Here is a 14,938-nt window from a genome sequence, read left to right as displayed (position 1 = left end):
AATTTTTGTTGTGCATGTAAAATCTAATTTAGTCATGCGATATAGTCTCATAGATAGAAAGGTGAAAACTTGAGTAATAGGTGGTTCAGTCTTCACTTACCTTTTGTTGATAAAGTTCTCCAAAAACTTTGGTTGATCTTCGCCTTCAAACGGTATAACGCAGTGATGACTGGTACTCAACTACACACTTCTATCCTAATCCGAGAGCTGACTAAATGCAGACTAGAAACTAGGAAATAGTATTGATAAACTAAATTTGACCACAAGTTTGAGATAACAACACTTGTGAGTTCGACCGAGCATTGCTCTAACACCACCATAACTTTCTGCTTTCTTTTTGGTCCCTTTGGTTAGCCAGAAATGATGTAGTATATAAAGAAAAACAAAAAAAATCCAACAAGCATAATGCAAGTGGCTACCAAACTTCAGCACTAATTTACGTGGACAGAACACAACCTCCCACCAGTGCTGCCTAGAATGCAATCGTCTACAAACCTTGCACATAAGATCCCTTATACAGTTACGATCTTAGTGGGATGGAGAAAACCTCACCTAGATTGGAATAAAATCAACACAAATTGGACAGCTATAGGAAAGTCGAGACTAGCATGAGCGGGTATTATATGTAGAAATGATGAAGCTATCACAATCTTAGCGTTTTCCCAACTTCTGGGTATAACCGTCACCCTCACTGCCTTGTATCCTTATAGCGTCAAAAACGACTACAGATCGAGGGTGGCTGAAGGTACAATTCGAAATGGATTCCAAAAATCTTTTGAGATTTCTAACGTACCACGACCACCGAACCCCTTGGTACTTAATCAACATGATAGCTGAAATCAAGCTTGGATCGACCCTTATCCCACACTGCACCATAAAGCACAATTGGCAGAAAATCAAACAGCAGACAGATTGGTAAACAAAGAAACGGACGACGACGTACTAGAAAATCTATCAACAACAATTTGAGATCATAAAACATCCCTATGTAATGGCCGACTTTTTGGATATAATGTATCCCGTATAAATTCGTCCGAAAAGTCAGCCATTATAAAGGCCGATTATTTAGGTACAATGTAGCGGCATAATTTCATCACAACATCAATAAATTATCATGTTTAATAAAAAATAAAAAATTTACATTCAGAATCATGACATTCATACTAACGGGTTCATGATTACGTGCAGTTAGTAATTGTGACGCATACCACTTGGGTCAGTCATCGGTGTGCGCCCTAGGACGGCGATTTAGTTGTCATATGCTGGTCGAACGACGATTGCGGTATACGACTATGCGCAGTACGCACAAGATAGAAGATCCGAATCATCGTGCTCAACTTCCTCTTTATGCAAAACCCTAATACCTTTAATCAGCCTATTTATGTTCCCTCATTGAGGGAGGATGAACTGAGGTTTGCCTCATCAACCCAAACCAATGCACCATCAATGGAGCGGTTAACCTGATTATCTGTTTTATATTTACAAGTACACTCATTCATCCTCTAATCGATGAATGGATTCTTCATCAACATTTTTCGATGCCGGATAAAATCTTGGGTTATTAGTAAGGATAAACCAGGTAACATTAACAGTATACTTAATATTTTCAATCGTCTGTCAAAATACACTACTACTGCTAAATCATCATCGTCAATCACTCCGGTTGGTAACTCCCTAGATTCAGAATCAGTTGGTTTATGTAATCAAGTATTTGATATAATTTCTCATTCAAAAAATTGGGATAAAAACCCGTCTTTGCTCAAATTGGTTCCATCAATTACTCCATTACATGTTTGTAATGTACTCAATAATCTCAATCTTGATGCTAGAACTGCTCTAGGTTTTTTTAATTGGATTGAATCCAAAAAACATAGATATAAACACGATGTGAAATCTTATTCATGTCTATTAGTTCTACTTATTCGTGCTGGTTTGTTTAGTGATGCCAAGAGTGTTAGAGATTTGATGATCAAGTCGTGTGGATCCGCGGAAGAAATGCTGTTTGTTTCTGATGAGGTTAGGAGGATGAAGAAATATAGTGAAAAGAAAAGGTTTACCCTTAGTCTTAGATGTTATAACCATCTGTTAATGGGGTTAGCTAAGTTTAATTTGATTGATGAAATGGAGGCTGTTTTCATAGATATGTTGATTGATAAGATATCTCCAAATAATTATACGTTCAATACAATGATTAAATGTGTATTGCAAGGTAGGAAAGGTCATGGAGGCTAGGTTGTATCTCAGTAAGATGTTACGAGCAGGTGTAACACCAGAAACATTTACATATACATCTCTGATATTAGGATACTGTAGGAATAAAGATTTAGGTAATGCTCGTATGATGTTCAAGCAGATTCCGGAGAAGGGTGGTCGTAGAAGCGAGGCCGTATATGATACTCTCATCCATGGGCTGGGTAAATATGGGCATATTGACGAAGCTTTTGAATTGTTTCGTCAAATGCCAGATGATGGCTGTCATCCAACTGTTCATACGTATACAATTCTCATAGATGCACTTTGTCGCTTGGGTCGGAGGTCAGAAGCTTTTAATTTGTTTAGAGAGATGGGAGAAAAAGGTTGTCATCCAAATCATCACACATATACCACTCTCATTGACTGCCTATGTAAAGAGAAAAAGCTTGAAGATGCGCATAAGTTGTTTAATGAGATGTCTGAGAAAGGTTTGGTCATTGGCGTGCCTACCTACAATGCTCTAATTGATGGGTATTGCAAGGAGGGGAAAATGGATAATGCATTTACCCTTTGGAGCTTGATGGAATCAAATGGATGTAACCCAGAGACACGCACTTGCAATGAGTTAATAAATGGGCTTTGTAAGGAAAAACAGGTGCACAAGGCAATGGCGCTTTTCAGTAAGATGCGTGAGCGCTGCATGTCTCCTAGTTCCATCACATACAATTCGTTAATCCAGGGACAGTGCAGGGCGGGTTATTTTGATAATGCTTTTAGGTTGCTAATGTTGATGTCTGAGGATGATTCGGAACCTGATCAGTGGACTTATTCGATGTTAATAGACACTCTTTTCAAAGAAGGGAAGGTAGAAAAAGGATATGCCTTTTTTCGATCTGTTAAAGATAAAGGCACAAAGGCAAATGAAGCTATATTCACTGCGTTGATAGATGGGCATTGCAAAGCGGGAAAGATCGATATTGCCTCTTCGTTGCTCGAGGAAATGATTACTGAGAATTGTTTGCCAAACTCGCATACTTACAATGCATTGATAAATGGGTTGTGCAAAGAAAAACAAATTCATAAAGCAGCTATGTTAGTGGAAGAGATGATAGAGAAAGGGCTGGAGCCTACAATATTTACACATACAAATCTCATCGACGAACTGTTGAAAAATGGCCATTCTGATGAAGAAGCTCTAATAATCTTTGAGCGTATGCTTTCCTCAGGAATTCAGCCTGATGTTTGTACTTATACAGTGTTTATTCATACGTATTGCATCCAAGGGAAGTTACGAAAAGCAGAAGACATGATGGTTAAAATGATCAACAAAGGAGTTTTACCAGATGTGGTTACTTACAATGTATTGATAAATGGGTATGGAAATTTGGGATCTATAGATGGTGCTTTTGTTGTTCTAAAGAGGATGTTTAGTGCCAGGTGTAGGCCATCTGTGGCTACCTATTCTGCTTTACTGAAGCATTTCATAAATGATACACGGGTTAAGGAAAGAAGCAACAAAGATGGTGGTCTTGTTTTGGCGGCTGCTAGTTCTTCTTCTATGGATATTTCTAATGTTTGGAAGATACTTGATACTGAGACTACATTGCGGTTTTTGAAGAAAATGGTTGAACATGGTTGTACCCCCAATATTGACACCTATGATTCCCTCATCGCTGGGTTTTGCCAAGGGGGGAGGTTGGAGGAGGCCAAAAATTTGGCCTTTTATATGAATGAAATAGGGTTACTTCCAAATGAGGATATCTACACCTCTCTTGTCGGTTGCTGCTGCAAGTTGGGAATGTACACTGAAGCATCAACCCTGCTTGATAATATGGTTTCGTGTGGTCATCTTCCACCTTTAGAATCTTACAAGGTAGTTGTTTGTGGGCTATATGATGAAGGAAATGTTGAGGAGGCTGAAGAGGTTTTCTCTCGTCTTCTCCGAGGTGATTATCATAAGGATGAAGTAGCATGGACGATTCTTGTTGACGGCTTACATAAGAAGGGTCATGCTGATAGATGTTCTAAACTCTTAGACATTATGGAGGAAAAGGGTCGCCAGCCTAACAATCAGACTTATTCAATGTTGGTTGAGGGCCTTCCTGACGGGGTCATCATATAACGATCAACAGTGGTTATTTGTTTATACTGGCCTGGTATCTGCTGTCATGGTCCAAGCTGATGGAGGTGAAGCAGTGGATCTGGGAGAGATCCTTATGGCTGCACCACTTCAATGCCCGCCTCCTCCTACAAAAGTCGGTGATATCAACACATCAATGATGAGAAAGCTGCTTCAAGTTATTGGGAATTTGGGATAACATGCTCCCATGTTTGAAGACGGCTGGAAGTTTCAGATGGCTGGTTTGCAACTATACCTGTAACTATTTATCAATGCATTACTGATCATCAAGGTGAGTGACAATTTACCTTTTGCAAATAATATTCTTTTGCAGTTATACTTTTTTCTTTCCACGAAGAGAATAAAATGTGTTATTCTGTCGTTTTGGAAGCAATAGTTCATTGTCTTTCTACTATGGGTGAAAAAAATGCATCTCTCATTTTGATCCCATACGTAGCCAAAGCGTTTTGTCCTCTTGTTTAAGATAGTTACTTACGTATTCGTTCAGGTGGATATACATTTAAACCTTACTTGTCTATAACCTGCTGTGGGAAGTTGCTGGTGGTGGTCTATGTTGGTGAATATTGTTCAAAAACATATATGAAAAATGTTCTGAGAGATTGAAAGAGTCCAGTAGCAGTATTGACAAATGTCTGTAATTAGGTTCTAGTTGCTAGAAGGTTGGCTGGAAATAATTTCCTCGTTGTATTCATATCTTTTGTACTTGTTTATCGTTATAGCAATGATTACTTTAACTATTATCTTCGAGGCTTTTAAAGAGGTGCCAAGTAGTACTGGATGTTTGCTACGTTCTTGTGTGTTTTCGTTTTTGGCTTATAGTTTTTGCTTAATGATTTTCAGGGTGAGGCAGATATTCGCCTTGATACTAATGGTACAGATGGGTTTAGTTTATTGTGGTACTAAGACCAAAGACTTATGTGTAGATGTCTAGCCAGCAAGACCGCAATATCCATGGGTCACTAGTACTCACTGAGATGCAGCTGAATGAGGTAAGAGAGCTCCCTATAAAAGCATTTTGTTATCCTTCAGGCAGTGAACAGACAACATTTCGTACATTCACTATACCCCCTCTTTGTCAAAAAGATAGTCTTGTTTCATGGACAAATTACACATCAAACAAGCCTACCTTTCTGAAACAGAGGGAATATTTATTAAGTTATACATTTTATGCTGATGTGGAAGTATACATTTATCATCCTTGATGTACAGTGTGTAAGGCATTCAGCTCCTTAACTTCATTTATTCATGGACGTGATTTTACAATATAGTTTTATTCTGATTTTTTCTTAAGAACTAAACTCGACATGTTCTACAACTTAATCAACATAAAACAAACCAGATTATTGGTAGTACACTACAAAATTCTGACTGGGATTTCTACTTCTATTTCCTCATGTTTAACAGATGAAGTAAGCTTATTTTACGCAAGGAGCTAGAGTAGAGTCCTTGTCTTGTGTCCTCCAAACTCTTCATCATGTTTGGAGAAACACTTCATACTGGAATAAGAATACCTCATGGATTACTACGTATTGGTTAAACTTAAGCTAATTAAGATTTGTTGCTAAAGCACAAAAAAGCCTACACATTCTACTCAGTGACTGAAAAATCAATTGTTAGATTTAGTTGTCGCTCCATGAAAAGTGGAATTGTCCAGTCTCAAGTATTTGTCATTCATGTTCAAATTGGTTTCAAATCCATCTATAGAAATTAGACTCTGAGTTGTTGGTCCTATTCATGTTTATTTATGCTATCTCTACTTCACATTAATTTCTCCACATGTTTTTATTCTTCTGTGATTGCCTTCAGTAAGATGTTTTCTACTTTACAATTGCTAACCCAACTCATAAGCTTCAAAATTTTCCATCAAATGATTGTTTTTATTATGCTCTTTCTACGTTGCATTATCGTATGGATGTTCTCATATTTTTGCGGTTGGCATTTGTAGCATGTTTTCTGTTTCACAGTTCTTGAGTGCAAAGCTTGTATAGTTTTATTTGCTGTAATTTTTAACAGTGATCTGTTAGTTTCAGATGCAGGTGAGATGGATACTTTACCCAAAAAAAGAAAGTCTCACTTTAAAATAATCTTTTATTAATAAATGTACTCTTTTCCTGTCAGAAACTTCCCAGGGTCGCACATCAGAGCTGCTGGGCGTATTATGTCTTTTAAAGAAAGTGAATCATGGACCTAATGGCAGAATTTAGTGTGTGATAGTAGCAAGATTGTTTTTGTACACTCTATGGGAATTTTTCACGGGTTTCTTAAATCTATTATTTACTTGGGAGATCCTTGAATAAACGGCTAGCATGGAGTGCAGACAGCAGGGGAATTCTTTTTCCAATCAGAGTCACTTGGATAATTGTATAGTTTTTCTTAAGCAATTTTGTTCCTGTCTTGCCTGATTTAGGGTGGTAATTTTGCTGCCTTTAAATAGCAGGAATTTTTGTAATTATTTTGTGGTTGGTTGCATGGTGGAGATGGGTTTTCACGTGGATTATAAGGCCGGTTCCTATGGGCATGGCAAAGTTCCATATTTGCACCCACTATAAACATGGCAAAGTGACAAATTTGACACTTAACCATGCCAGATCTAATCTTTACTGAGCGGTATAGTGTCGACCACGTTATCTAGAGTTGACCGGGCGACCTAATGTACATCGCTAGCGATGTAGTGTCTGTTGCTCAGTAACACTTTTGGGTATTTAATTAATAAAGTCCGACTCCTAAGACTACTCAACCATTTTCTGCATTATTTTATGGGAATATTTTATTTGGTGGGGACAAACTTTAGTTACTTTAATGTTTTACTCAGCGACCGACTTTCAAATCGCTCGATCGCTGCACGGGTTTTACCATAGTGGCGGAAACCATTTGCCACTCCACCTACATGGTATTTCTCTTGATTAGCTAGTCTCCATAGGAACCGGCCTAAACATTCTACTTGGATAGGTCCAGCGCGTGAAGCTAGCTTTATCGTAGTTGCACAGCGGGAACTCATTATGAAGATTATTTTGCTAAATCAGGTATAATAATTACTTCTGGTGTTTGCATTACATGGATACATTATGTCTTGTTCAAATCATAGACCTTGATTTGATTTTGATGTCCCTGTCTGCAGAATGAGCAATCGTTGTCGTCAGTACTGCGAATTTCACTGATAGTAAGCCCTTACCTTAATCCTTTTAGCTTGGTTTGAGAATTGTATGTTGTCGTGCCAAGACAAATCAGCCTTGTTCATCTCACAATTTCTGAGTTGCGGTACTTGATAAATTTCCTTCCTGCTAGAGATTCAAAACTGGTCAAGACTTCCGTCCCAGGATTCCGGAAAGAATACCCGTTGACTGCTCACCCACTAAACTGCCTTCGCTAAGAAATGAGTATCAGGAGGGCATTGTTGCATATTCCATAAAAAATTGTGCAGCAATTTAACTGTTGCATCACATGAAATTGGTAGATGCTACCTACCTCTCCTTTCAACAACAAACCTAGAGTACTGTTTTAAAGAGCCTTGCTGGATGAGGAGTTACCCAAGCACCAATCGACAAACCTCGTCCTGTATATACTCTTAGCAATTCATACTCTCATGCACCACAACCAACGAAGCAAGACAGAGTTAGAGAGAGTAACACGTTACAGTCATTCCTCTGGAGCAATCTGGTTTCAAGTCTCTGATCTGATTGGTATCTCTCCGTGTCAGAGTTTATCTGAACTATAATAAACCAACATGGCTTCTCAAGATCAACTCCATATTGTTATGGTTCCATGGTTAGCTTTTGGTCATTTAAATCCATTTCTGGAGCTCTCCAAGTCCTTAGCTAACATGGGTCATCGCATATCTTTCATCTCCACCCCGCGAAACATTCAAAGACTCCTTCCAAATCTCTCATCCAACCTATCTTCTTCAAGCCTCATCAGCTTTGTCTCTTTACCATTGCCTAAAGACGATAACTTACACGACCAAGCAGAGGCCACTATTGACCTCCCTGCCGAAGAAGTACCCTACCTAAAGAGAGCTTACGATGGCCTAGAAGGTCCTGTATCTAGTTTCCTTGAAACATCAAGACCTGATTGGATAATTTACGACTTCGCTCCTTATTGGTTGCCTGCCATTGCGTCAAGGCTTGAGATTCCCTGTTGCTTCTTTACCACATTCAACGCATCCGTCAACTGTTTCTTTGGGCCTCCGTCCAGTTTTTGGGAGAGTGGTGAAGATGATTCAAGTGGTACAAAGAAGCCAAGGGATTTAACTGTTCCTCCCAGTTGGATTCCTTTTCCATCTAACTTGGCCTTTCGAAACTATGAGTTTGGTAAAGTTTTCGGTACCGTTGAGATAAAACTGTCAGGCGTTACCGACGGCCATCGCATCTCAAGTGCCATAAATGGTTGTGAAATCATGGCTATTAGAAGTTGTATGGAAGTAGAATCCGAGTTCTTGGGTCTCTTTGAAAATCTTTTTAAGAAACAAGTCATTCCCGTAGGCTTACTCCCTCCACCTCCGTCACCGGAAGATGAGAATCATGAAGCGTGGGGGAGGATGAAAGAGTGGCTTGACAGACAAGAGCAAGCATCAGTGGTTTATATAGCACTGGGAACTGAAGCAGCATTTAGTCGAGAAGAAATAACCGAGTTAGCTCTTGGTTTAGAGTTGTCAAAGCTACGATTCTTTTGGGTACTAAGGGACCCTCCAAGTACGTTGCCGGAAGGGTTTGAAGAGAGAACAAGAGGAAATGGATTCATGTGCTTCAGTTGGGCACCTCAAATGAGGATATTAGGACACCCATCAGTTGGAGGTTCGTTGAATCACTGTGGTTGGAGTTCAGTAATTGAAGCACTTGGGGTTGGTTGTCCTTTGATTTTGTTGCCAATGGCATGTGATCAGCCACTAGTTGCAAGATTTTTGGCATGGAAAGAGATGGGATTAGAGGTAGAGAGAAAGGAAGAAGATGGGTCTTTTACCAGAGAGTCAATTGCAAAGGCGTTGAGGAGAGTAATGGCAGATGAAGACGGGGAAAAATACAGAGTCAGAGCTAGAGAACTGAAACAAGTGTTTGGAAATAAGTTACTAAATGATGGATATGTGGAGAGATTTTCGCACTATCTCAAGGAAAATAAACGTCAGCAAACTAGCTAATGGAAAAAGGTTGATTGTTTCTTCCCTAGAAATATCAGTGGTGACTGTTGTGGTCCTTGTGTTTAGGTGGCCTTGGGCCAATGTGAGTGGTTGTAGCCTTTTTCTTCTGTGAAATAAATAAAAAGTGATAGGTCATGCGACATGTACTAGTTTGTTCTTTTGGTTGTTCCGTAAATTTTCTGTTTGTATAACAATGGGTATTTTTCTTCTAAGAAGTTTTATGTTTGTTCTTCACCTATTATTTATTTATTTGTTTTTGGAGAAAGGGACGTTAGGTTTATACTGCTAGAAGAAAATTATACACAAAAGATTATTCTTCATGTACTGTGGTTCTCATTTTGCCCGAGCCAGAGTTGCTGAAAAAGATTTTTGGTACTGATAGTGATAGCCTAAAAACTGGAAGAAAAAGACTTAGAGCGTTCAGGTTTTCATGCTCAACTATTGTGCATCTAACAAGGGCCGCACGGTGACGTGACATGTTGTAGAATCTGCTAAATTGTTCTGATCCATAATCAATTTCAGCTTGAGGTGAGCTGATATGTGGCAATAAGGCCGTCAGTGACGTCTCCTCGAGTTGTTAGACTTCGTAGTTATGTCAAGTTTTGCGGCCGTAGTCCTCCTACAGCTGAAGTAGAAAGGAACAGTTGTAAAAAAGACAGAGTTCCAGCACCAAAAAGGTAATTGGAGTTTACCACCTTTGGTTGTTTTCACCCCTTTTTACAATTTCTGTTGGAATAACGTCAAAGTCCGACTCTGAAGTTAAGTACTAACGTATTACACCAAGGAAAAAGTAAGGAAAACTGCACTAGATGCTTGTCTCTTTAAATTAATCATGGCTACCTTGTTATCCCCCGTCCATCCATTTGGAAATATCAAATCATGGTTTGCATGTGATGACAAATATTAGTCGTGCCAGTTTCTAGAAGTACAATTTTCTATACATAATTAGTCACCGCTCATCAATCTCTCTGTCTATGTTTTAAGCAACCCGAATCTTATTAAGGCTTTATTAAATGGGTTAAAAGCTTGAATGGAACCCAAAATTGACCATATCTTCCTCTCTCTCTCTCTCTTCAATTATTATATCAGCACCACCTACGTACTTGTGTTTCCAATCTGAATCTAAGTTATCGGGGACAAGTTAATGATTTGATCTCAGCAGTGACATAATCAACAAGTCCGGTCCTATATAATCTAACCCAGACTTAGTCTCTCGCCTCAACTCTCGACCGTCTGTTTCTCAAATCACCCATGGCAACCAAAAATCAAGATGAAGATCATCCGCTTCATATTGTTATGGTTCCTTGGTTAGCTTTTGGTCATTTAATACCATTTCTTGAGCTCTCAAAATCCTTGGCTAAAATGGGTCATCGTATCTCTTTTATCTCTACTCCTCGAAATATCCAAAGACTCGTTAAGAATCAATCGTCTTCTCCTTTCATCAACTTCATTTCTATTCCATTAGCTAAAGACGAAAACTTACGCGACCAAGCAGAGGCCACAATCGACCTTCCTCTAGACGAAGTTCCATATTTGAAGAAAGCTTACGACAGTCTGGAAGGTCCGGTATCTATCTTCCTTGAAACTTCAAGACCGGATTGGATTATTTACGACTTTGCTCCTCACTGGTTGCCACCCGTCGCGTCAAGGCTAGATATTCCTTGTTGCTTCTTTAGCATATTCAATGCGTCCGTCAACTGTTTCTTCGGGCCTCCATCGCGTCATACGGAGAGTGATATAGATGATTCTGTCAGTAGGAATAGGAAAACGCTGGAGGATTTCACTGCTACTCCCAGTTGGATCCCCTTTCCTACTAATTTGGCTTTTCGAATGCATGAAATACGTAAAGTTTTCGGCAGTATTCAAATAAACGTGTCAGGAGTCTCCGACGGACGTCGCTTTGCATGTACCATACAAGGCTCCGAAGTCGTGGCTATTCGGAGTTGCATGGAATTTGAATCCGAGCATGTGGGTCTTCTTGAAAAGCTTTTCGAAAAACCAATCGTCCCAGTAGGCTTACTCCCTCCTCCATCACCAGATGTGAATGACGAAGATGACAAACATGAAGAGTGGATGAGGATGAGGGAGTGGCTCGACAAACACGAGCAAAAATCAGTGGTTTATATAGCACTGGGAACTGAAGCAGCACTGAGTAAAGAAGAAACATCAGAGTTAGCTCTTGGTTTAGAGTTATCTAATATACCATTCTTTTGGGTACTAAGAAAACCAACTGGATCAAACGACGATCCTTCAAGTATGTTACCAAAAGGGTTTGAAGAGAGAACAAAAGGAAAAGGATTTATGTGCTTCAGCTGGGCACCTCAAATGAGGATATTGGGACACCCATCACTGGGAGGTTTCATGACTCATTGTGGATGGAGTTCAGTTATTGAAGCACTTGAATTTGGATGCCCTTTAATTCTATTGCCAGTTATAAATGATCAAGCACTGAATGCAAGAACTTTGGTTTGGAAACAGGTAGGATTAGAGATTGAACGGGATGAAGAAGATGGGTCTTTCACAAGGGAGGCAGTTGCGAAGTCGTTAAGGACTGTAATGGTGGATGAAGAAGGAGAAATGTACAGAGCCAAAGTTAAAGAAATGAGACAAGTTTTTGGCAATAAGTCATTGCACGATGGGTATGTGGAGAGATTTTCTCAGTATCTCAAGGAGCACAAACGGGACAAATTAGTTAAAAATTAGTTAGTGGTGAGTGCATGCATATAGTGGCCATTTTGCAAGGTGGAAAGGTGCCTAGATTTGATCAACTTTTTCTTGATATCAGATACGTGAGTCATTAATTGTAACTTTGTGTTCTTGTCATTCTCAGAATATAAATTGGAATCCAAAGATGGAGAGCCATAACGAAACCTGTAAATGGGACATTTGTCCAAATATTTTTAAAACATAGTTTTAATGGACGAGTAAAAATTATTATGGGTGAAATGGACACCAAAAAAATAGCAAAGATGAAACTGGATTCATTCTGGTTTAAACTTAAAAAATAGTGAGGATGAAACTGGATGCATCCTGATGTAAATTAAAAATAAGAAAAAAAATTTAAAAATGGGTAGGATGAAACTCTTACCTGACTATTTTTACATTTTTATCCATTTAAACAGTATCAAATTTTATCAGAAATTATTGTTATTGGTTTAATCGACCAATTTTGTGTAAGGAAAACAAAGTTTCATTTGCATTGGCGGATTCAATGAGCAACAAGGGTGTGCAGTTGCCACCCCTCCTCATTGGACTTTCAAGCCTAATTTTTCAAGCCCAAAATCTTTTATAAGCCTAATTTTGCTTTCTTGCTCCCCTAATAAAGTTTTGCTTCCCCTTGGTCTAGTTTTTAGCTCGGCGGCTGTTCATTTGTGTTTTACAAACACAACTTACTCAAAATTTGATGCAACCATGTACACCTCTCTCCAAACAACTAAAGATTCACAGCCTAAGATGTTTTCCGGAACTTTTTACTGGGATTTTGTGGTGTGTTTTCTGGGGCAAAATATCGACTACAATACATAGACTACTCTGCTGCCGGCAGTTTGTTAGATAGTCAAAACAAACGATGAAAACAAAATTCATGTTGATTTATTATTATCTTGATTGTTCATCATCTATTTTCTAATTACCCCAATATACAAGCACTAGTGTTTAACTAAGTCGTTTTCGTTTTCATTTTATAATCATCAAATAACACGAATATCTTTATTAACCAATCCATGATGAGTGATGACTCGATAAGTATAGAAGGATATTCTATATACTCAGTTTCTTGATAAAATTCTTAAAGGAGAAAGCTTTTATTTTATGTAAAGTTAAATTGTTGATAATATAATCAACTTTTATCCAGAAGGGGATCCTATTTAAATGTACGTATAAGCCTCTGAATATACAAGGTAAAATCTGCCCAATCTTTCAAGTGTGTAAATCAGCCATGGATCAACAAAAACCAGAGCTTGAAAAGAAGCTTCATATAGTTATGTTTCCATGGCTAGCAATAGGTCATCTAACACCCTTTTTCCATCTCGCTAAATCCTTAGCTAAAAAACGTATTCAAATTTCATTTGTCTCAACACCGAAGAATTCCAAAAATCCCACAAGAACTATCTTCACTGATAAATTTAGTTTCTCTTCCATTAAATCATGATCAAAACTTACCAGAACATGCTGAATCATCAACTGACATCCCAATTGAAAAAACTCAGTTTCTGAAAAAGGCTTTTGATGGATTAGAGTTATATCTTACTAAGTTTCTTGAAAATTCTAAACCAGATTTTATCATCCATGATTTTGCTTCTTATTGGTTACCAAAAGTTTCAGAAAAACTGGGTATCCCTTGTGTGTATTTTGCTGTTTTCACTGCTTCATCAATGGCTTTCTTAGGACCGCCAGAAGTGTTACTTGATGAAAAGAGAAATAGAATTTTGAGCCCAGTGGATTTGTGTACTTCTCCTGAGTGGATTCCATTTCCTTCTGATATCAAGTACCACCATCATGAAGTAGTACAATACTTCAAGGGTGCTCCACCACCGGAGCCTGATCATCATAATGATGATGATGATGATAAGTACGAAGCTGTTCCAGATACACGTAGATTCGGGATGGTAATAAGGGACAGTAAGTTTATTGCAGTAAGAAGTTCTGGTGAGTTTGAATCGGAGTGGTTGACTCTACTTAACCAGTTTTATAAAAAACCAGTGATTCCGTTAGGATTTCTTCCTCCATTAAGGGAGGATAAGCATCTAGAGGAATGTCAGTAATTTATGTTGCATTAGCAACGGAAGCGGCACCGAGTGAAGAACAAGTGAACGAGTTAGCTATTGGATTGGAATCTTCCGGGCTACCTTTCTTGTGGGTACTAAGGAAGCCATTGACTGGGTCGGCCAGTTGCTCCGATTTGTTACCATTAGGATTTGAAGATCGAACCAGGGACCGTGGTGTGGTTTATATGACGTGGCTGCCACAGGTGAAGATACTGCATCATCCTAGTGTTGGTGGATTCTTGACTCACTGTGGTTATAACTCGGTTATAGAAGGTCTAGCCTTTCGAAGAGTTTTGATTTTGTTACCTATGTTGAATGATCAAGGTTTGAACGCCAGATTGCTTGGAGGGAAACAAGTTGGATTAGAAATACCAAGAAATGAACTTGATGGATCGTTTTCTAGTAAATCAGTAGGCCATGGTGGAAAAAGAAGGGGAAGTACCTTGAACTTGATGGATCGTTTAGAAACAAGGCCAAGGAGATGACAGAAACGTTGGGGAATGCGGAACTGAATGATACATATTTAAATTGTTTTGTTCAGTACCTTAGAGAACACACAGATTAGGAGCTGTATTTCTTCTACTCTTATTGATGAGAGGATGATGCAGTTTTTTGTTTAGTTACTTACCAGCAAACGCATAAATATCAGCATATGGTCCAACAAATCCATCAGCAATTGCATGAGAATTATCACTGAAGTAGATGTAA

General features: G+C 38.7%; 4 protein-coding genes across 4 annotated transcripts; all 4 read left to right on the top strand.

Moving 5' to 3' along the window:
• Positions 1-1,225: 1,225 nt before the first annotated feature.
• LOC113289411 (pentatricopeptide repeat-containing protein At5g65560) lies at positions 1,226-7,063 on the top strand. The gene is given in 4 exon segments (XM_026538661.1): positions 1,226-2,193; positions 2,195-4,604; positions 5,174-5,322; positions 6,452-7,063. Coding segments are annotated over 2 exon segments (2,805 nt in total). The 5' UTR covers positions 1,226-1,509; the 3' UTR covers positions 4,316-4,604; positions 5,174-5,322; positions 6,452-7,063.
• A 193-nt stretch (positions 7,064-7,256) lies between these two features.
• LOC113289412 (putative UDP-rhamnose:rhamnosyltransferase 1) lies at positions 7,257-9,656 on the top strand. The gene is made up of 2 exons (XM_026538662.1): positions 7,257-7,356; positions 7,452-9,656. Exon 2 carries the CDS (start codon positions 8,058-8,060, stop codon positions 9,462-9,464), a length of 1,407 nt encoding a protein of 468 aa, XP_026394447.1. The 5' UTR covers positions 7,257-7,356; positions 7,452-8,057; the 3' UTR covers positions 9,465-9,656.
• Positions 9,657-10,715: 1,059 nt separating this feature from the next.
• LOC113291526 (putative UDP-rhamnose:rhamnosyltransferase 1) lies at positions 10,716-12,167 on the top strand. Its single transcript, XM_026541051.1, has one exon. The coding sequence runs from the start codon at positions 10,716-10,718 to the stop codon at positions 12,165-12,167; it is 1,452 nt and encodes a 483-aa protein (XP_026396836.1).
• A 1,234-nt stretch (positions 12,168-13,401) lies between these two features.
• On the top strand, positions 13,402-14,715 carry LOC113291525 (UDP-glycosyltransferase 91C1-like). Its single transcript, XM_026541049.1, has 3 exons — positions 13,402-13,516; positions 13,629-14,111; positions 14,243-14,715. Exons 1-3 carry the CDS (start codon positions 13,402-13,404, stop codon positions 14,713-14,715), a joined length of 1,071 nt encoding a protein of 356 aa, XP_026396834.1.
• Positions 14,716-14,938: the final 223 nt, after the last annotated feature.

The sequence above is a fragment of the Papaver somniferum genome, chromosome 6 (genome assembly GCF_003573695.1).
Source record: "Papaver somniferum cultivar HN1 chromosome 6, ASM357369v1, whole genome shotgun sequence".
In the NCBI taxonomy this organism is placed as follows: Eukaryota; Viridiplantae; Streptophyta; class Magnoliopsida; order Ranunculales; family Papaveraceae; genus Papaver; species Papaver somniferum.
The sequence above is the reverse complement of the archived record's forward strand: the minus strand, read 5'-3'. Positions and strand labels throughout refer to the sequence as shown.